The sequence below is a fragment of the Zonotrichia leucophrys genome, chromosome 3 (assembly GCF_028769735.1).
Source record: "Zonotrichia leucophrys gambelii isolate GWCS_2022_RI chromosome 3, RI_Zleu_2.0, whole genome shotgun sequence".
In the NCBI taxonomy this organism is placed as follows: domain Eukaryota; kingdom Metazoa; phylum Chordata; class Aves; order Passeriformes; family Passerellidae; genus Zonotrichia; species Zonotrichia leucophrys.
In genome coordinates this window covers 100,365,973-100,387,729 of record NC_088172.1, presented here as the reverse complement: position 1 = coordinate 100,387,729, position 21,757 = coordinate 100,365,973, and the positions used below count along the sequence as shown (strand labels likewise).

Sequence of the window (21,757 nt, the reverse complement as noted above, 5' to 3'; positions counted from 1 at the left end):
GCAGGAAAGCTTCCTTAACAAAAATAAGCCACTGAGTGTCCTCTGTGACCTCTTGGTGGATGCTTTTGCAAACAACCGCTGGAGGCAGTGAACGTCACAAAATGCATGTTTATAAGAGCTTTCCTTTTCAAGATAAGTACAGGCCAGCTTGGTGAAAGCAGAAGTGCTTCACTGAAACTTGAGTGCAAAAGCTCCAAATTTTTCATTTAGTGAGGGAAAGAAGGCAGCATTTTTTAAGATAATACCAGGGAACAGTGAGTACCTCTCCCTAGTAAATGACCAGTAGAGGGGTGTAGGAGTACTGAGGTTGCAGGGGCTGTCAGACTGCCCTGTTGGAGCTCATTTTCCTTGTTGCTGTCAGTCCTTGTTGCTATCAGAATGTAACACAGACATATTTACCATGACTCAGTATAGCAGAAATCCCTGCAGCAGTTCCACACCTCAAGAACAGTTGCTACTTGTTCTGTTTAATTATAGGAGTAAGTAAATCCAGATTTATAATTTGTCTACATAAAAGTGATTTTCAGGGATCACACTGTGATCAGTTCTGGACAAAACCATGGGGTAGCTGCTGTGGAATTTGGCTGAAATGTTCAGAGCAGCATCTGATCACTGTGGATTGATCCTGTCCTGTGGATATCTGCAGAGATCAGTGTGGGACTCTCTGCTGCCCTGTACTGGCACTGGACACTCAGCACTGATGTAAATCTGGGTGATGCAGGGATTGGTTAAGTAACAGATCAAAAGAGGATCATCAGGGACAGCCAAGCTGCTTAAAAATTGTGTGCTCTTGTGCTCCAAGTACATTCAGACTCTAGAACATGCATGTTGATCCCTGTGGGAAGGGTGGTGGGATTTTAGAAAGCACTGTTTGGAGAAGGGCTGGAGCTGCAGGGTGCAAGCTGAACCTTTGAGTACCTTCTGTCTTTGAGTGCTGCAGGGAGGGAGAGCAGAAGGGGGGAATCACTTCTGGCACATGCTGTGGAAAGGATGTGGGGCATGCTACAGCACCTCTCACTGTGTAAAATGGATCTTGGAGCTGGAGAGGGATAGAGAGAGAAGAGTGCCTTATCAGAGATGAAAGAGCTGCCCAGGTGGGCAGAGCTGACCAGCAGGCATTCATTCTTCCCCTGGAAAAAAGACCAGGTACTGCCTCAGAGAGGAGCATGAAGAGCTAATGAGTGAATTAGTTTTTGATAAGAAGTGTGTTTCTACAGCGAGAACATCTGCCAGGCAGAATTATAACCTTTCCATATCCTCCAATTAAGACTGAATATCCTTATGTAAGTTTTAGTCTTTAAGAGATAATTTTTCATGCAGGTAACTGTCATGACTAAATTAGTGCTGAAGGAAAGTTGGAGTAGATGTGCTGTCCTTGTCTCACATGGTCAAGCCTCATTTTTCTCCATGGCTGGTCCAGCAGCAGTCACAATCAGCACTGGTTAGTGGTGGTTGTTAGCTAAGCTCAGCCTCTTCGCAAGCTTTCCTTCAGTACATCTGATGGAGTGGCTGTTCCCCTTTTTCTGGTGAGAACTCAGTCTCCCCCTCCCTGCCTGAGAGGTGTCTTTTTTGTCTTTAGCCATGCTCTCTGTAATTCACCCCTAACCTTGCCTAAGTATTTCTGGGGAGGAAAAAAACCTGCCTCAGGTAATGAGGTTTCTCCCTTCTTACAAGCAGAGGCTCAGAGGGGAAGGATGGACAGGGACCCCTTGTTGTAGTGCTGGAGTGCACAGAGTGCAAGAGCTTAGGGTCTGTGCTCTGGGTTTTGGCTGAAATAATGCAGCCATCTGGCCAAGGAGTGTGCAGAACTCCCCTGCTCACCCAGCTTCCTGACTTCTGGTCTCTACCAGGAGGGACCAGAACATGAAGGACAGAGCAGCAGGGTTGCAATCACAGTCCAGGAAACCTTCTGCACAAGCTGAAATTATTTTAGAAGGGGGGACAGGGGTATAGTAGGAGGTGAGTGCTTGCTAAGCCCTAAACCTGTCCTGTAGTTTGGCTCTGTCCTTCCCTTTTTACTGTCATTCCATCTCTGGGATTGTTCTACATGGCTGCTGTACATCACCATAGCAAGAGCAGGTTTTTTCCTTTAAAAATAAATAAAGCAGGTATTCAGAGAGAACAGTGTGTCAGACAGAAAGGTATTTGGTAGCAGCCAAATCTGTTCTCCAGGGAGGGTGGCCTGACTCAGGTCCAGCACGCTGATACCCATAGAAATCCTGGGAACCGGAGTCTGCAGCAATGGAGCCGTGGAGCACAGAGGGTAACTTGCAAAACACCAACGTGCTCTTACTGCTGGTAAAGCCTGGCAATGTCTGCCTTTGCTCCCTGACACAGAGCTCCTTACAACAGTGTCTGTGGGAGTCCTGCTGCAGGCTCCTAGGCAGGAGATCAGAGTGGCTGGCTGTTCCTTTGAGCAGTGAAAGTAGCTCTTCTCACTTAGCCTCAGGATCCTTCCTAGCTTTTTCCTGGAAGTGCCACTTACCATGCTGAGTCCCCAGGATTTGAGCTTGTCAGGGTGGCTGAAGCTGTATGAAACCTCCTGTGGAGCTGCTTCCCAAGTCAGCTCTGTGTGGTACCGTGCAAGAGGAGAGCCGAGTTGTGATGTCTGCATGGGAACATTTGCCTTAACTAAGTCCAGGATAAGGGTGGATTTAAGTGCTTTGGTTTATAAATAAACAGTGCTGTGGCCAAGGTAGATTTAAACAGAGCTGGCAACAGCCCTGCTTGGGAAGGGATCTCTTTACCACATGGCCTGCTGTTGGACTTCCTGTTGCATGCTAATCCCTTAAGCCTGCTTTAGCTCTGTTAATTTTCCTTCTTTCCTTTTTTCCCCGACGGGCTGTCTCGGTGGCGCGTGAATGCTGGCGTTCCTAGGCCAGGCCTGTGCCTGCGACTGGGCCAAGCATCCAGGCTGCCTTCTGAGCACTGGGTGCCATGTGGCAGGGCTCCAGGGATGGTGGTGCCTGAATGTGTCCCATTCTCTCTGTCTTACAGGCTCTGCAGTCTGCGCCTGAAGAAGCTCACAGTGCTGAAAGAGCTGGACAAAGAGCTGAGCTCTGTGCTTATCGCTGTGAAGATTCAGGTAGGCTCCTCTGCTTGCTGCTGCCTGATGGCAGCGAGCCGAGCCCATCCTTGTGCCCTCTGTGAAGTGCTGGTCTGCATGTCCCTTGCCTAGTGCCACCAACCCCTCTGTCTCAGTTAGCATGCTCAGGGAGATTTTGGCTCTCAGGCAGGTGGGAATGATGCCCCAGGGACAGCAGCAAGACACCTGCTGCTGCCTTGTATCAGGAATGAATTTGGTTAGACACTGGGGCAGAATCTGTCCTGCCTCCCTGCCTGCCTCTGCCAAGACCCTCCTCTCAAATTGCTGGTTGGAGTTTGTCATCCCACTGTTCCCTACCCTTTAAGAGAGGGTCAGTGCTGGATGGTTTCCAGCAGTGCCTTCCATCCAGATCACTCCCTGGGAAGTGAAGGGTGGGAAGGGAATGGTGCAAGGGATCAGCATCTCTGTGCATAATGTTCTGCTGATATTTGTACCCTGTCTGATCTCTAATATCCCTTCCTTTTCCCTGTGCATCCCTGCTAGGCCTGGTGCTTCTACTGTGAACCAGGCAGAAGGGAGGGGAGAGGATCTTTGTCACCAAGGGGACAGGAATTTACCACCATGCTGATATGTGCGATCCCTCCACCCTCTCTGCTGCTTGTAGTGGGGAGATGTGTTCCTGGGGATGCAGGCACATCCTTTACACCTGCTAAAGGACAGCATGGAAACAAAAAGCACCTTGAGCATGCTGTCCTGGTCACAGCTTCCCTGACCCAGCTAGGGTGCTGGTGTCCTTCCTTCGTTCTTGTCAGCTGGCACGACAGCAGCTGATCCCGCTGAAAGCACCGTGGGTCGGCAGCTCAGCAGCTTTGTGCTCCCACAGAGCTCTTTGTGCTGCACACATTAGGATCTAAATCCTGGATTAATGCTGGAAGCTGCAGTATTAGTGGAGCTCTGGGAGCTGGGGTTGCCTTCATGGCAGACCTGATTCACTCTCACGGAAGAAACTGAAAGCAAAATGTGTGAAGCCTGGGGCAGGGAGTGAGGACAGGACAGTAGGAGAGGCTGTGGTCCACACACTTGGTCAGTGTCCCACTTTGTGACATTTCCATCACTGTATGTATGGTGTCATTCAGGAGGGCTGGAACCCCTGAGACCTGTGCCCTTTTGGAGCAGGCTTTAGCAAGGAACCAACCTGAGAATAGAGAGCTGCCTGGCTGGGCCACAGCTGACAGCAGCACAGGACTGGGGGGCTGGCAGCCACCTGGGAGCTGTGGGTCCTGCTTCACTGGGAGGGCTGGAGTGATCCCTGACTTCTCTCCTGCACAGTCAGCCCAAGCTGAATGTGCTTCTCTGCATTGGGCAGCCTTGTGCAGCCCACTTGTGCTGGGGCTGGCATGTGCTGAGTGTGTCAGCCCTCACAGGCTGCAGATGTGGGACTGGGGAAGAGACTGCACAGTTGGGACTCCAGCTCTCTCAGACCATCCCCATCCCTGACACAGGCCAATCTGGCACCTTGATGGCAAAAGAAATTAATAGGCCTTAGCAGTTTGAAGCCACAAAGCCTTCTTGCTGCAGGGCTTCTTTTCCTGTTAGGGAGTGGAGGCTGCATCCAGGATTGAATTTAAACATGGGCACCTCCTCTCTGCATGGCCCTGTAGCTGTGGCTTCCTGCAAAGCTGAAGAGAACAAGGAGAATGCTTTTACCCACATTGCCCCATGGCTCAGCATTCCTTGTGGGAGTGGGTTGAGCTTGTGTGCCTCCCCAGGCTGCTTTCCACCTGCCTGGCCAGCTGCCCTGGCAGGGTTTGGGACTGCTGGAAGGCAGATGGAGGCTGTGGGCAGCTCCAGCACAGCGTGCCTACAGAGTGGCCTCAGATGGATCCATCCCTCCTGCTCCTCTCCTAGGTAACAAATGAGTCACTCTAGTAAGAAACTGTTTGAAGGCTTTCAGGGAGCATTCCATCTTTTGGATGGAAACAGCTGATGCACAGAATTTATAAAGGACCTGCAAATTCCCAAGGGGGAAGCTGGGGACTAAAGGAAGGGGAGGCTGTATTTCTCTCACTTCAGTAGTTGTTCTGTTAGGGTCAAGAAGTTGCTGCTCTGAAGGGTAGATTGCATGGAAATAAAGCTCTGACTCTGCCTGAATGGAGCTGCCACCCAGGCAACAGCTCCAGTGCTGGAGACAGCCTGCTTTAAAAATGTGCATGACCCAAAGGACAGTGTAAAGCCTGTCCAGAACTCCTGATCTTCTTCTCACAGTTCCCTTCTTGTCTTAAAAGACAGCTCCAAGGGTGCCATGTGCTGTTACCTGCTCCTTCATCTGGAAATACCACAGTTGAGGGGAGCTTTCTATGTCTACAGAACTTACCCATTTCCCAGAGGTGATTTGAATATATAATGTTCCATGGATTTGAGTGAGATAAAGCCTGAACTACTGTGAAAAAGGGGATTTGCTCTCACTCACTTGAGTGGTTTTTTTAAACCTTTGTCCCTTGTTATTTGTTGTAACAGACTGGAGCCATCATAGAGCATTTCCTTCTGTGTTTGCTCAGCGTGGCACTAAGAGATTTGGATGTGCTGGCTCAGCTCCATACAGCTGCAGATACCTGCCTTGGTATTGCAACTGATTATGGCATGGAGGAAAACACAGTGTTCCCTGTCAGCAGAGAGACTGAGGCTCACAAATACTCTGTCTTGAGCCATGAATAGAGGAAACAGTCAAAGAAAAAGAAGAAAACAAACCCCAGCACTTCCAGACCTTTCAGCTCCTGTGGCAGGTGCTGTGGATGCAGATCTTCCTGCATCTGCCTGCAGGATATAGCTGGTGACTCAGGTTCAAGCCTTGGAATTGTTGTAGAGAGATGATATTGGCAGTCACTACATAGGAGACAAGAGTGTGTGCTATGAACTAGACCAGGCTAAAAAGGTTGTTTGCCTCTGCCAGGCCTGCCTGCTGCCTGAAGGAACTTGGGCTTTTTTGGTCTTTCTTACTATGCAGAGTTTTCTGTTTATGCCTCACTCATGCTTTGTTTCTTATCTCTTTGTAACCACTTGTAGTATTTTTTTCACTCCTGCCTGAGCAATCCTAGCTGAACCCTAAATTTGTTTATTAATGGATTGTTCTCTCCCAAAATGTGCATTCAACTTGAATTCTGGTGTTTTGCTGTCTGCCTAGTCCAGTACCTGTATTAGTTCTCTCTTTTTCCAGATGTGGTATGCTGCTCTAGCCTCAACCCTCTTATAAACCATACCAACCAGGACAGATTTACACCTGAAATTTGGGGTTGTACCTTGCAAACCAGACCTGTGTATTGTAGTGAAAGCTCCTGTGTGTTTTCAGTTCTTAGGCAGGAAAAACCTATGACCATCTCTTGTCCCTATTGCTTTTCCCTTCCTTGACACTCTTTATCATCCATGATTTTCACTGTAACTGTCTGATATTAAGTTTTTCTGTAGTATTCATAGGGATATTCAACTATTCTGCAGAGAAATTGGTTTTACCTGACATCATTCAAGTTACAGAACAGCTGAGCTACATGAAGTGTTCAGTGCCATGTCCAGTTGAGGTTTGAATTTCTCAAAGAATGGAGAATCCTCAGTATTTCTATGTCATTGTCCTTGCACTGTGATAATGAAGCAGCCTTTGTCCCAGTCCTTGCAATTCCACCTGGGTGTGCACTGGCATTTCACTGAGGGATTGGATTCACCTGGGATTGAGGCTGGGTATGTAATTCCTTAGTGGTAAATGACAGTGAGGCACAGGACAGCAATGTTTATGAAGCAAACCATCATTTCCTGAACACACCACTCAGGATATCCTCACCTTTTCTTTGCCATAAGTCCTTCCCCAGAAATAGCATCTTCAGGAAGAGTAATTGCACTTCTACTTGTGTTTTGATGAAAGAATAAATCTTTGGTGGGTAATTTCTCTGCAACAAAGAGCAAATGATAGATGTGCTGAAGTAAATGGTCACTGCCATTGTGGCTGCCTATCATCTGTTATCAGAGGAGAGTTCAGGAAGGGTCAGTGTGTTCTTGGCCAGGAAGGCTCACAGATGGTGAAGGGGATGAGCTCCGCCTCCTCTTTTCCGTTTTAGGAAGACCTTTTGCAGGAAAGCCTTGCTCCTGGCACAGGCTCTGGGAACATCATTGCAGGCAGCTTTTGGGAGGATCTGTGGGTTGTGCCACCCTGCAGCCAAGAGGACCTGGTGCATGCAGACAGCAGTTTTCTGCCCCTGACTCATTCAGTGTCTCTGTCAGAAACCAAGACATAGAGATATTAGAGATAGGGCAGAGTAAAGGAAAGAGTTGGAGTGGGAACGTGGTTAGAGTGCCTCTGTTCCTGCCCTTCTGGTAAAAACCATTTCTATATGTAGAGAGATAAAGACTGTTGCCTGAGGAAAAGACTAGGATAGAGTTTTCTGATCACAAGCTGAGCAAGCAGGGGGACCCCTGTTCTCCTGGACATCCTGACTTGGTCCCAGCAGAGCCATCCTGCTGCTGTGCTTAGACAGGAATCTGCACTGGGCCTGTCTGCTTGGGGGAGAGATGTCTCCAGGACCTGGCCAGGGACTGTATTGGGACCCTTTCCTTTGCCCTGCCTGGCTCCCTCTGGCCCCAGGATTGTCCTTCCACAGCCTGGTGTGACCGTGTTCACAGGGGTCCCAGGATGAGGGAAGAGAATCTGACTCCATGTTTCAGAAGGCTGATTTATTATTTTATGATATATATTATATTAAAACTATACTAAAAGAATAGAAGAAAGGATTTCATCAGAAGGCCAGCTAAGAATAGAATAATAAGGAATGATAACAAAGGCTTCTCTCTCAGACAGAGAGTCAGAGCCCGCTGTCTGTGATTGGCCATTAATTAGAAACATCCAACATGGGCCAATCACAGATGCACCTGCTGCATTCCACAGCAGCAGATAATCAATGTTTACATTTTGTTCCTGAGGCCTCTCAACTTCTCAGGAGGAAAAATCCTAAGGAAAGGATTTTTCACAAAAGATGCCTGTGACACATGGGAGTGTCCCTTCAGGTGCAGAGAGCCAGATTAGGCAGGGCAGCCTTGTGAAGAGCAGCTGCTCCCTGGCAGGTGGGCAAGGAGAAGGGGCAAATGGCAGCTCAGGGGATGCTGCAGGCTTTTGCAGAGTGCTGATAGGCATGTGAAAGGTGGCTCTGCAGGGTGGAACAGAACCGAGTCCAGACATTCTCTCTTTCCTTGTGGACTGTGATCACCATTGTCTTTGTGTGTGTGATGCAGTGGAATCTGGTTGAGCTCAGTGTGTGTCTTTCTATCTCATTCCAGGGTTCAAAGCGAGTCCTGAGGTCAAATGAATACATCCTCCCACCTGGGGGCCTGATGGAGACCGAGCTGGAGCTGACCTTCTCTCTGCAGGTACCTGCTCCCCTGGGCTCCCTTACCTGGCATTTTTCAGCAAGCACAACCTTGGGGCTAAGTGTGAAAGGCACAGCCTCTGTGGAGGAGCCCACTGTGGTTGGCCAGCTGCTCCATTGCTCCAGGGATTGTTTAGATGGGCATTGGGGTTTGCAGGATGATAGGTAGGTGCAGGTGGCCTTTGAGGGACACCTCAAAGCTCAGCAGGTCAGATCCTGCTGTACACCAGCATTGAAGAAGAGTTTTCTACCTGTGTGTCGTGCTGAGCTTTGCCCTCATGCTGCCATTTTCTGTGTGCTTCCCTTGCCCAGTACCCACACTTCCTCAAGAGGGATGGTAACAAGCTGCAGATCATGCTGCAGCGGAGGAAGAGGTACAAGAACCGCACCATCCTGGGCTACAAGACCCTGGCAGTGGGAATCATCAACATGGCTGAGGTACAGCATGCTGGGAGCAGGGAGGAGTCCCACACAGCCTCCTGTGCCAGCTCTGGGCAGGGTCTCATTGCTGTGAGAGTTCTGCCTTGTTGGCTGGCTGTAATACAGAGAGGGTGGGCTGCCAGCTGCCATTGTGTCACCCTGTCACGGAGCTTGTCTGTTTGTCTGTCTAGGTCATGCAACACCCAACGGATGGTGGGCAGCTCCTGGGCCTCCACAGCAACATGAAGGACGTGAACATTCGAGTGGCTGAAATCAGCATCTACTCTCTGTCCAGCCAACCCATCGATCATGAGGATGGGAACGTCCCCTCAGGTCCTAAAATCAAAGCTTCAGGTGTGTTTAGTGCTCAGAGCTGCAGGCAGACATTGGGGACACATTTGGGTAACAGAGTGTGTCCCCAGCACTGCCAGTGCTTTCCCTGGAGCCATGACAGGCACCATGCTGAGCTGGGGCATTTGCACTGTCTGCTTTCAGATCGCTCCCCAGACATTGATAACTACTCTGAAGAAGAGGATGACAGCTTCTCCTCAGAGCAGGAAGCCAGTGATGATGCTGTGCCGGGTCAGGTAAGGGAGGCCTGGCAAGATGCCTTATGTCCTGGTCCTTTTTCTGGGGCAAGAGTCAGGCACTGAGGTTCTTGATCATCCTGAGCCCTCTCATCCCCTTGTAAACATTTGGCATTGTTTCAGAGGGCTGAGAGCTGTAATACCTCACAGCAAAAAGAAGGTTGACAGCAGTGGTCTGCTGTCAAGTCCATTGTAAGGCAAGGGACTTTGGAGACCCATAGATTTCATCTGTCTGTTTCTGGAGCTGTCTGGTCTGCAGCAGAAAACCCCTGCTGAGCCCTCTCCATCTTGCACCATGATTTTCTCCCTTCTCCCTGTGACACCACATCAGAGACTCCTCACTGTCTGAGAGAGAACAGGGATTTTAGGAAGAAGTAGTTCTGAAAATGGTCAGAGGTGGCAGAGCCATCCCAGCCCTGTGATGAGATGTGTCACTGCTGTTTGCTGTGCTGTACTCAAGGCCATGGAAAACCTTGTGGAAGTGTGCTGATAAAACACAGGGACAAACCCCTGGTCAGGCTTGTTGTGGTCTGAGGGTAACCAAGGTTATTGGGGCAGATCAGAGTGAAGCAACACTGGATGACCAGTGTTTATAAATATATATCCATATGGCAGGTTTATTTCAGAACAACTTGGTTGCAATGGAAAGGAGCTATGTGGCCATTTTGGTTATTGTTACCCATGATAATAGTATAAAAGTATAAAGATACCACTTCAGAAAATACAAGAGGAAAAGAAAGAGAGGTAAAGACACAATAAGAGTAGATAGTGGAGAGAGAAGACATCACCATCTGTGGATTCAGATTTGATTATTGCTTGGTTGAAGTGATGGTCATAGTCTTGCTGGGGGATGCCTGAAACAGGGAGTTCAGTGGTTAATGTGCATTCAGGTTTAGGTGGGAATGCCCAGGTACCTCCACTGGAGTGGGGACTTTTACACTGTCTAACGTAACACTGTGGTTTATGTGCAGTCCTCAGGTGAAAGGCCTCAGGAATGAGTCTAGGGGTGCTTGGGGTGGGTAGGGGGGTGGTCTTTGATAGTTTGGTGCCTTCTAAGACTTGAGAGTTCTCTCTCACTTCAGTGTAGTTGAGTCAGTTATGCCACATCAGAAGGGATGAATACCTTCAGGCCTAAGGGAGGGGGAGATGGGGGAGGAAGTTTTACACCTGAGCCAGTTGTGTAAGGGAGGATATTGGTCTGATGAAAAGCATTATCCCATCCAGCAGGGCCTCTTGTGGCCTCTTCCTTTATCTGGCTCAAAACCCAGCTTGTTGCTTAACTGAAGTTGGTTTGTCATGGTCAATCTCTGGTGATGGGTACTCATCCTTCTGCACCTGGGCTGTTCTTAGGCAGATCAGAGGCTTCTCCACCACACATCCAAAAATTCTCCTCCTCCTTCCCTTCTGTTTGCTGGGCCTCAGCAAAGCACACCTGCTACTTTTGGTTAATGACAAATGGCCATTTGTTCAAGTCATTAACCTTTATCACCATTATCATTTCAGTCTCTCACAAGGGTACTCCAGATTACCTGTCCCATCATGCTGGGTTAATACAGCAGGAGCCCGTGTCCCTGGGAGTTGTGCATATTGTTAAGGCTAATCCCTGGAAAAAATGTTTCTTTGTGATTCCTGTGCTCTCTGAGCTAACTCTGGAGAGGGGAGAGCAGGAGAACAACACATGGGTCCTGAGGAGGCTGTGTCTCCTCCTATCTTGCTGATACATTCTTCTCTGAAGAGGCCTGGGGACAGAAATGCTGGGGAAGAATGTCTGAAGGGGAACAGTGCTAAGGAGAGAGAAGGAGCTCCATAGAGAGAGGTAGCAGAAAAAGACAAGATTTTGGCAGCAGAGTGAATCAAAGCTTTTCAAAATGGAGGGCAAATGTGAGTCAGGAAAATTTTAGGAGGTGCTGCTCCATGAACACAGTTGTTCTAATGTACTATGACTTTTTGCCTGCAGGATCTGTTTGATGAAGAGGATGACTTGAGGAAAACCAAGAAGTCCAGGAGGAAAATGAGCCGAACCACATCAATTGGCAGAGTAACATCAGCATTTACAGCATGATCAAAGGGATGGAAGGGATTCACTTTCTCCCCTCTCTGAAGGCAGTGAGGGGTGTTGGGAAGAGGAGATGCTGACACTGGTGCAGAGCAGGGGAGGGAGTCCTTGGCTCTGAGAAGGAGCAAAACTCTTGCCATTAATGAGCTAGCTTGTTGCTCAGAGCTGTATCCCAGTTCATGGCCTGTACTGTGTTCAGCCTGGTTTTGTATCAGAGGTGATCTGTGTGCAGCAGTTTTGACTTGCTGCTATCACATGGTCTCCTTCCTTTCTTGAGGAAGGGGAGGGTGGGCACAAGGAAAGCTGAACTATTAGCACTCCTCTGCATATCTGCAGAAGGGAGGAGCTGCTCTGCCAGACCCTTCCTCTCCAAATTTCTCATCCCTGTTGACTTCAGCCCTGCAGATCCCTGGCCACCTTCTTCCTGAGTTTGTTCCCCATCTTTTCTTGCTTGAAGGCAGTATTGTTTCAACCAGGTGGTCTGGGGAGAAACAGGATTTAAATGAAGCACTAATTCAGCCTGTAGCAGAGAAAGTATGAATCCTTGCATCCTCCCTCATGCCCAGACTGTGGCTTCTTGTGGAGTACAGAGGTAGTTCCAAGTCCTACAGCAAATTTAGAGAGAGAGAGAGCAATCATAGCTGACCTTGGACCTCTGGACAGCATGTTAGAGAGAATAACCATGGCCTGTATGTTAGCTTGGAATGTGGTTTGATAGTTTTGCTGATCTTTTTTTCTTCCTTTCTTTTGTTTTAGCAACCAAACTTCAAGCAGAAATTTGTGGCTTTGCTGAGGAGGTTCAGAGTGACAGAAGAGGTAAGAAAGAGGAAAGCTGACCCATCTGGCAATGTCACCTGCTGATGTGCAGGTGTCAGAGTGCAGGTTCCCACTCACTGGGAGCACAGGGTTTGTGAGCTCGGGGATGTGCCAAATGTGGTGTGAGACATGGCAGAGACTGGGACATGGCTTTTCCAAAGCCTTCTGCCTCAAGAAAGCAGCTCTGGGCCTTGTGCTCAATTCAAAAAGCACCTTCCTGTTGGGGAAAGGTGCCCAGGGAAGAAGAGTGCTGACTCTGCACCAGGAGCTGGCATTGCAGGGGCAATCCTGTCCAGTTAGACTGACTGCAGGCTAACGTCAGCCTGTGCATGGCTTCTCTTGGCTGACAGCCCAGGCTAAGTGTGTGCACAGCCAGTGAAGGTCCTCCCAGGTGCCCTAACTGCCAGCAAGTGTGATAGGTGTCTGAGACTCCTCTGGATGTCATGGCACCCTCCTTTGGCCCCATGACAATGTCACTGGATGTGCCCCCCTGGGGTGGGAACAGTGCCATGGTGTGCCTCATGGCTGACAGGCAGCTTGTACATGGAACTCCATGTCTCCTCACTGCTCTCTGGGCTTGGTCCCACAGGTCCTGGACTCTGACCCTGTAGACCAGACCCAGGAGGTGGAAGAAGACCTGGGCTTGCTCTATGACAGCCTGGAAGAGTGCAACAACAGTGACAGTGGCCCAGAGATGGAGGACAATGAGAGTGTGCACAGCACACCCAAGCCCACCCTGAGGTAAGGGTGGCAGGGAGTCCCTGGCCAGCAGCACAGCCTGTGGGACCTGGAGAAATGGTCTCCAACACCTTTCTGCTGCTTGGGCTAATGCAGGCATTGTCTTGTCTCCACTCCCATTGCCATCTGCTATTGGCACTTCTGGCTCCTCAATTAAAACTGTCCATTAAATCTGATTTCCTTCACATTTAGTCTCAGTTTTCTGCCAGCCCAGCATCTGACACTGATCTGCTGGTAGAGCCCTATTTGATCTAAGCCCCAGCTGCTCCCAGCTCTGATATCTTTCTGCCAACAATCCTGGTGTTCTCTGGGCTCTCCACACTGAAGCATGCCTGTCTTTTGAGCCCTTTGTGACTGCTTGGGCCAGTCCCTGTGAGATGTGCATGCTGTGTTCCCATCCTGTGTGGAGATGTGATTGGCAAACAGCAGTGCTGCTCCTCACCCCATTCCCAGGCACTGGTGACTTGCTCTGCCAAGAACTGCTGACTTAGCACAGGGTTCTCCAGGATCCTGCAGGGAAACCAGGCTTTGCTCCATGTCATCTGTGCTCACCTGGCCTCTCTGCTCATGGCTCTTGTGCTGTCTTTTTGTGAAAAGTTGTCTTTTGTTGTCTTTCTACTTGGCTGCGTCATAGTGCACTTGTAGTCAAGCCAAGCTTACTTGGCATTGTTGTTTCTATGGTTTTATATATAGAATATAGGATCATAGAATGGCCTGGGTTGGAAGGGACCTGAAAGATCATCTAGTGCCAACCCCCCTGCCATGTAAAAAAAAAAAAAAACCAACCAAAAATAAACCAAAAAATCCCCTGCCATATATATATAATATATATATATAGATTAAAAATATTATTTGGTTGGTATCCCCACTGAAGTACTTGGCAGGAATAGCAGGCAGGGTTTGTCACAGGCAACCTGAAATGAAATCTGCTGGATTTTGGAACCCATAGGCCACTTGGGAAAAAACAGAAGCATGATAGAAGTTGTGCTTTACACAAACCCACAAGTTATTGTGAGGGAGACAGCAGGCACATGGGCAAGCTGCTTAAATTATCTGCTTGGACTCCAAAAGGAGTTTCACATGGTCTCTCATCAAAGGAGACAAAGGTGCTGTGGGAGAAAAAGGAAGGTCTTTCTGTGGTCAGATAGTGGTTTATGTATATAGACTGTGTGAAACTGTAAGAAAAGCCTATTGAGAGTATTTAAATGTAAAGACAGACCTCCACCCTGGTTCTGCAAGTGCCTACTTGCAAACATCTGATCACTGGAACAGCTTTCCAGAGTGAGTGCTGGTTTGTGCTGGTGCCCATAACATTACAGTATTCCTGAAGTGTTTGGTGCTATTCCTGAAAGGACATCCTAAAGTGTCCCATCCTTAAGTGTCCCTGGCTTGGTTTGGTCTCTGGTGCCTCAGTTTCTGGCAGTGCTGAATGTGTATCCCTTGAATTCACAAGGGAATACTTCACAAAATTCTGGGAGTGTTATTTTTTCTAAGGAGATGTGGAAGCTGCCTGCCAAGGTGTTTCATGTAGACTTCATGGTTCCCAAGTGCTGTGTAGCCTTCTCAGGAGGTAAATCACAGCCCAGCCTGTAAATTTGAGATGATCCTCACGTTGGATTTCTTGTCATGGACAGCCTTGTTGGGCACTGTAGACATCTGTGTGAAGCAAGGAGGGCACTGATGGTGTGCAGCCCTCAGCAGTGGGAAGGGGCTGGTGCCCTGGGTTGGGCCAGTGGTGCTGAGAGCTGATCCTTTTGATCAGCCAGGGGTCACACAGCTCCAGTTTGCTCCTGCTCCAGTTTGGAGCTGGAACTGAGGCTCTTACAGGACCTCAAGTCAGACCTGCTGGTTGAAGGTTAAAGGTGAATAAGCAAATATCTTCATAGATGACTGGGAAAATGGATGAGACAAGGGGGGCTAAATTAATTTAGAATAGAAAGAGGCTGTGCAGAGGGATTTCACCTAAATCTCAATCATGCCTGTAGGAGGAGAGCCTTAAACTGCAGAGCAGGAAATTGCAAAAGGGCTCTGTGCTTAATGTGGTGTCCTTGAGGGGTGAAAGCTTCTGAATTGCAAGTGAGAGAGGGCACAAACAAACACAGCTTTCATGGGGAAGGGGGAGACAGCCTGATTTAAATGGAGTGTTGAAAGCCAGAGGAAGTATAATATAATCCAGACACATCCAGTGTCTAAGAAAAAGGAGGGAATAAAGATACCTCTTTGTGATGCCAGTGGCACGAGGGGTATGTCACATTCTGGTGGGGTCACTTGGGACAGGATAGAGGAGTATGGAAGAGATGCTGATTGAGGGGTGATCTATCAGAAAACCTACATGTTTTTCTGGTTTGACTCTTAAGTTACTAATGTAATCTCTATGGGTTGAATTTCTGGCTGGGAAAGGCAAGTGTAGAGTAATGATTGCACAGAGTGGTGACAATGCCTGAGATTTTGTAGCAGAGGGTGGAGGGGAAGAGACAGAGGAAATATGTTGGTAAAAGGAGATGTAATTTATACCAGTGTGTGGCCTGGAGAAAATGTCCCACTAGGGCACTATTGTGACTCAAACCTGAAGCAACCTGGTCACAGAGCCAGTGAGGGGAAAATCAAGCCTTGACTTTTCCCAAGCAGTGTGTAAACACTGCTGCTGAAGAGCTGCTCTGTGCAGGAGCCATCATTTATTTACAGAGGTGGAATGTCCTTTCAGGAGCACTAAAACCTGACACACATTGTTGTGCCTGGCACAACATACGTACAAATGAGGAAGCTAAAGGAAAATAAAAGGAGCAGGCGGGATGTTCAGAGGAGATATCCTGCAGGAAACTGCAGGTAAATCCTGATGAGAAAAGTAGAAAACAATGGAAAGATACTCTGATAGAGTACTAACAGAAGAACTTCTCTATATCTTATGCCTTAGTGGCCATCCCTGGAAACCTGCAGCCTCATGGCCCTATCTGCACACTGTGCACATGAGGAGAAACATTTCCTGGGAGTTAATGAGCACATACACAAAGCTTAGAGGGAACCTAGCTCTGATCTCCTGCAGCAAAGTCACACATTGCAGGTGGATTCTGGTTGCTGTAAAGGTCCTGGGAAAACTGGCAAGTGAGATCTCAGTGATAGACTCCACTTGTTTCCTAAAGAGTGGTCTTGGAGCAGCCCACAGGCTGTGAAAGGGGTCCTTGGCAAAGAAATAATGTGTGGAAAAAGAGTAAGCAAAGGTGGAAGCTTGCACTGTAGTGGTGTAGACTGTCCTGGCTTCCCCAGGAATGTTCCTGTGTGAACTATGGTGACTTGAAAACAGGACTAGGAGCTGCATTATGCAACTCTACCAAAATGTCAGCTCAGAGACCAAAAACTTGGCAAATTTAAGTACTGTGCTACCTGAGGTGTGATTCTGTGTGCAGTACTGAGATCTTCAGAGCCTTGGGAAAGGGAAGGAGAATGCTGCAGTTGGAAGTGTGCAGCAGCAGCAGGCAGAGACAAGGAGCAATCCCTGGAAAAGGGGAGGCAGAAGGGAAGGCAGCAGAAGTCTGTGGAAGCTCTGATGGTGCAGAGGAAGCAGAGAGGTTTAGGGGCACTCTGAAATTGTGATGTTAACAGAGACTGCATACCAGTGGGCTGGGGTATAGTGGCAGCTCCTCACCTGCCCTTCAGGGGTAGGGGATCACCTGAGGCAGAAGGCACCAGGAGCCCCTGCCCTGAGCTCCCAAGGTCCCAGGGGCACCGCTGACAGCTCTGCTCCTCAGCTGTGCATCACCCACACACGTGGCTGTCAGGCCCTGTGTCCCACTGAGGACCTCTCCACAGAGCTCTGTGCTTGGGACAGGCCGGTGGGGATGTGCTGGGGTCATGGTGACTTTGTTCCTCTCTTATTCCTGCCTTTTTCTCTCCCGTCTGTCTGTCTGTCCGTCCGTTCGTCTGTCTGTTTCTCTGCAGGCGTTTCTTTGAGGGAGTCTCTCATTCTGGTTCCCAGACTGAGATCGGCAGTCTGCACAGCCAGAAAGGGCAGGATCAAGAGTCGGGCAGCCCTGTGAGTTACACCTCCACCTCCACCACCACCTCCTGCCCCTGTCCCTCCCCAGCCAGCCCAGCACCCCCACAGCACTCGGAGACCACAGCTCCTGGCAGCTCCTGCCTAGGGCTGCTCCTTTCCTTCTTTCCTCCTCTTCTTCCCAGCACAGGCAGGCAGGTAGCGATGGGGGACATCCTCTGGGGCCGCTCCCAGAGATGCCCTGGGACTCCCCTGTGGGAGCTTGTGTTCTGTGAGGCCAGGCACGGGTCACTCACTGGCAGCTGCCCTGCACAGGGTGCTCCATTCTGCTCTGACCCCATTCCCTGTCCCCCAGGACGAGGCAGACCAGCGGAAGCCAGGAGCACAGCGATCGCAGGAGGAGCAAGGAACGGAGGTCCCTGCAGTGGTGAGTCCAGGCTGTGGGATGCGGAGCTCTTTCAGAGCCCAGCTTGTTTTCTGGAGTACCAGGGGTGCTCCCCAGGCTGGGAGCAGGGCTGGGAAGATGAGTAGATTGTGCTGAAGAGCAGCAAGAGTTTAAGGAGTGTTAGAGTTTGCAGGACATGCAGCCCAGCCCTCCCAAGACCCTGCAGCCTTGGGTCTCGGGGAGGGCCACTAGGCTTCTCTTGATGATGGGCTCCCATAGTGCAGGGTTGCTCTTTGTTGGAGCTAGGAGAGCAGGGTGTGTGAAGTGACTGTGTGTGGCCCTCAGGAGCTGACATCAGACGAGTCCTGTTCCCGGCTGACCCCCACAGAGGCTGCCATGAGGGAGGGCAGCATGGACAGACTGCCCCAGCTGGGCTCTGGGAGCAAAACCGAGCTCCCCAGTGCTGTGTCCCCCAGGTAAGGCAGCTGTGTGCCCCCTCCCTGGCCTGAGCAAGCTCACACTGGCTCCCTGAGCTCAGATGGGGTTGGTGGAGATGAGATTTTCCTCAACAGTTTTGCTTCTCCTTCACAGCAAGGCAGAGAGCAAGCAGCTGTGGCGTCCCCGCAGCACCTCCGTGAAGGACAGGCAGAGCTCCAAGGTACAAGGTGGCCGTGCCAGCAGCCTGGACAGTGAGAGCTCTCCAGACTCATGGCATAACACCCAGGTGAGCCCACTTGGAGGTTTCTCATCCAAGAGCTGCCAGGCCTTCAGCCCAGGGTGGTGTCCAGGGTGGCTGAGTGGGGTTGGTTAACCTTTGTGGTGCTGCTGTCCCAGGTGCCTCGGAAGTCTGTTTACGATCAGCTGAACCAGATCCTGGTCTCAGACGAGCAGCTCCCCGAGAGCATCGTGCTGGTCAATGTTGCTGAGTGGCAGGGGCAGGTGAGTGGGTGTGATGGCAGCTGTAAGCAGGGTGGATTCTCCCAGTCATAGCAGGGCATCCCAGGGAAACTGGCACAAGCTGTGCCCTCCTCTCCCCCAGTGTGGCCCTTCCTTCAGGGAGACAGTGCATTTACAGGGTGCTGAGTCACATACACAAGAGTCAGGTGCGTCTTCTCCATCACACAGCATCACTGGATCCTCACAACATGATCAGTCCCAGAAAGGCTGGCTAGCAGACTGTGCCTTAGGCCTTCACTGTTTGCTCCTGGCTCCCATCAGAGCTCCTGGCTCCTGGGTCAGAGCTTTGTTGGATTCCCTGGCAAAGAGCTCCCTTCCTCTGTGGGCATGAGGCCCTGGGAAGCAGCAGAGGTATTTCCCACTCAGAGATGGAACAGTATCACCTGCCACTCCCAGGGAGCATGAACTCCATGCATCATCAGAGCAGGGTGGGCTGTGAGGACAGGCCCAGTCCCTGACAGACAAACACTTGCCTCCCCCATAGCTGGAGCTCTAAAGCCAAAGGTGAGCAAGGGAATGTGCATGTGTGCAAACATGCAGTTAGATCTAACACCTGTGAGACCCCTTCAGGATCCTGCAGCTACATCTGGCATCCAGAAAGGGTGCTGGAAATTTTTGAGACAGAAGAAAGGTCTTAGTGAAAGGTGGTGAAGTCTTGACTCAGGCCATGCATTCTTGGCTTGTTCCACTTGTCCTGGATAGGGAAAAAAGGGTCAGTGTCCACTCCCAAAACCAGCCCCCTTATCCATCTTGACTGCTTATTTTGCCACTGCATGCAGACACCTGAAGAGACAGAAGGATTTTGAAGTGCCACAGTGGGAGAGAGCAAGAGGAGGGAATGAGTAGAGGCAGAATGAGCCTAGAGCAGGGCCCTGCTGTGGGATGCAGAACTTAAATCAGAGGGTCCCTGGACCAAACTGCTTATTTCAAGGAGCACAGCCTGGTTCTTGGGACAGTTTTGCCCTTGCCATGGCGAGAGTGGTGGCTGCTGTGCTCAAAGGTGAGGGCAAGGGGCTGTCTGGCCCCTAGAGCAGACAGGCCCCTGGGAGGAGCAGGGATGCTCAAGATGCTGCTGTCAGTCACCTGGTGGTTTCAGCCTCTCTGCATGGCACAGGTGGGGACAGGCATCCCAGCTGTAACCTGGGGGCACAGGGCTCAGGGCAGGCATGGGCTGGTGCTGGCCAGCACAGCCACGTTCCAGGGTACCTTAACCTGAGCTCTCTCCTTGGCAGTACGTGAGTGAGCAGCTCCAGGCACACAAGCAGTTGGTTGTATCCACGTGCTCCGTGGCAGACATCCAGGCAGCCTTCAACACCACTGTCTCCCGCATCCAGCGATTGTGAGTACAGCTTGGGCTCAGCCTGGTGGCACTGGATGTCTTCAGAGAGGGGCTGGGCATGGCCCTGGCTCCCCAGGGCTCGTTGGGGGTTGTGGACAGGTGTACACCCTGGGGAGAGTGGGGGGTCCCAGTACTGCTTTTGCCCATGGCAGTGCACACCAAGCTGGATGTTCTCAGCAATGGGTTTTTGTCAGCTGGCCTGGCAAATTGTGTCCCCTGGCCCACCTGCTGAGCCACTGCACATCCCTCAGGGTCTCCTTTTCCTCTCCCTTTGGCAGCTGTAACTGTAACTCCCATATGCCTCCCCCGGTGAAGGTGGTGGTGGCAGGGGACCAGAGCTACCTGAGCGTTGTCCTCCGTTTCTTTGTGGAGCAGCTGGCCAGCAAGACATCCGACTGGCTCAACTACCTTCGCTTCCTGCTCGTGCCACTGGGTGAGAGCCACGAGGAGCCCAGCCCCAGGGCTGTCCTCTCCCTGCTCCCCAGACTCCCCTGCCTGCAGCCAACGCTGCCCTTCTCCCCTGCAGGCTCTCACCCTCTGGCCAAGTACCTGGCCTCGGTGGATAACAAATACAGCACTCTCTTCCTGGACACGGCGTGGCGGGAGCTGTTCAGCAGGGCTGAGCCTCCCACTGCAGGTGAGGAGCGGGGCAGGCTGGCACCAGCAGTGCCCTGAGGGACAGCCCAGCTGCCATGGCGGTCCTCATGGCTCTTTGTGCCCACAGACACTGTGGACATAGCAGGCCGTGTTGCCCAGTTCATCGCTGGAGCCAGCCTCTCTCACCAGCTGCCCATCTCCGAGGCCATGCTGACCTACAAGCAGAAGAGGTGAGTGTGGCCCCAGGGTGCCTGTCCTCCCTCATGCAGCCCAGTCTGGGACGTGCCCAGGACAGGAATGAGGGACACGGGACAAGTGAGTGAGGCCCTGCGTTGCAGTGAGAAGCAGCGTGGTGCTGAGGGGAGCTGGGGTCCCTCAGCACCATTCCCTGCCACCTCCCGGTGTGCTTGGCCCCTCCAGTAGCTGTGACTGTGACAGCCCCAGTGGTGGGCACCAGCTGCCAGGGCTGGGATGGGCTGGGTGGGGCTGCAAGCTGGTACTGTGCTGTCCGGGGGTTGATGCTCGTGTTCCAGCTGCACTCTCACCTCTCCCTTCTCTTGGTTTCTGGCACCCAAGGAAGAGAAGTCTCTATTTTGATTTTTATATCAGGTATTGGCTTGTGCTTGCTGTGCCGCTGCCTGGCCCCTCCCTGCCTTTCCCCATGTGCGTCCATCCGTCCCTCTTGCTGTGCAGAGGAGCCGTGACCCCACAGAGGGGCAGGGCTGCCCTCCCGCATGCAAGCCCTTTCCCAGCACTGGAGGGGACAACTCCTTGCCTCCTTGTGTAGTGTGCCCTGTGCTGCCATGTGGGGGACAGGGGGCCTCATGGGAGGGAGGGCAGAGGAGATGGTCCTAGTGGCTGTGAGCCAGCAGTGAGCCCTGCACTGCAGGGCTGCCTGGGCACAAGGTCAGCAGTCACACAGCAGTCGGTGCTCAGCACACCCAGACCCTGACCAGACTCTCTTCCTTCTGCAGCCCCGACGAGGACTCCTGCCAGAAGTTTGTCCCCTTTGTGGGGGTGAGTGAGTTGAGGGGCTGGCAGGGGCTGAGGGGAGAGGTGCAGTGCACAGTCCTGCTGATGCTGGGTATTCTCTGGTTTCTCCTTGCAGGTGGTGAAGGTGGGCCTGGTGGAGCAGTCTTTCAGTGCCTCCGGTGAGTCCCTGGCAATGCCCAGCTCTCTTTTCTGCAGGCGGGAGGCTCTTGGTGTCTCCCAAACCCTCAAACCCACACTTTTCCTTCCTAGTGGACTCGGATGATGCCACAGTCTGCACCCCCTCCCTGCTGAGCTCAACACCAACCTCCAGTATATCTGTTCCCTATGGCAAGGAGACCATCTGCACCCCACCTCCCTCTCCGTCCGTCTGCAGCAGCCTCTCGGGAACTGGGTAAGGAAACCAGGCCCCCTCAGCCTGCGGCAGGGG

The 21,757-nt window shown here is 51.2% G+C and overlaps 1 protein-coding gene across 5 annotated transcripts in view; it reads left to right on the top strand.

The window, feature by feature from the left end:
- Positions 1 to 21,757, top strand: part of LOC135446090 (phosphofurin acidic cluster sorting protein 1-like) — a 54,573-nt gene that overhangs the window by 31,335 nt on the left and 1,481 nt on the right. For 3 of the 5 annotated variants that reach the window (XM_064709582.1, XM_064709585.1, XM_064709584.1), the window contains exons 2-22: positions 2,998 to 3,085; positions 8,363 to 8,452; positions 8,764 to 8,889; positions 9,063 to 9,225; positions 9,367 to 9,458; positions 11,416 to 11,496; positions 12,271 to 12,330; positions 12,920 to 13,071; positions 17,005 to 17,098; positions 17,415 to 17,486; positions 17,790 to 17,920; positions 18,036 to 18,168; positions 18,279 to 18,383; positions 19,634 to 19,740; positions 20,019 to 20,173; positions 20,267 to 20,377; positions 20,465 to 20,567; positions 20,914 to 20,946; positions 21,312 to 21,354; positions 21,446 to 21,488; positions 21,580 to 21,721. In XM_064709582.1, the coding sequence (XP_064565652.1) occupies positions 2,998 to 3,085; positions 8,363 to 8,452; positions 8,764 to 8,889; positions 9,063 to 9,225; positions 9,367 to 9,458; positions 11,416 to 11,496; positions 12,271 to 12,330; positions 12,920 to 13,071; positions 17,005 to 17,098; positions 17,415 to 17,486; positions 17,790 to 17,920; positions 18,036 to 18,168; positions 18,279 to 18,383; positions 19,634 to 19,740; positions 20,019 to 20,173; positions 20,267 to 20,377; positions 20,465 to 20,567; positions 20,914 to 20,946; positions 21,312 to 21,354; positions 21,446 to 21,488; positions 21,580 to 21,721 (2,124 nt within the window). The remainder of the gene's footprint in view (positions 1 to 2,997; positions 3,086 to 8,362; positions 8,453 to 8,763; positions 8,890 to 9,062; positions 9,226 to 9,366; positions 9,459 to 11,415; positions 11,497 to 12,270; positions 12,331 to 12,919; positions 13,072 to 17,004; positions 17,099 to 17,414; positions 17,487 to 17,789; positions 17,921 to 18,035; positions 18,169 to 18,278; positions 18,384 to 19,633; positions 19,741 to 20,018; positions 20,174 to 20,266; positions 20,378 to 20,464; positions 20,568 to 20,913; positions 20,947 to 21,311; positions 21,355 to 21,445; positions 21,489 to 21,579; positions 21,722 to 21,757) is intronic. The other 2 variants (XM_064709583.1, XM_064709586.1) reach the window with 1 other exon arrangement.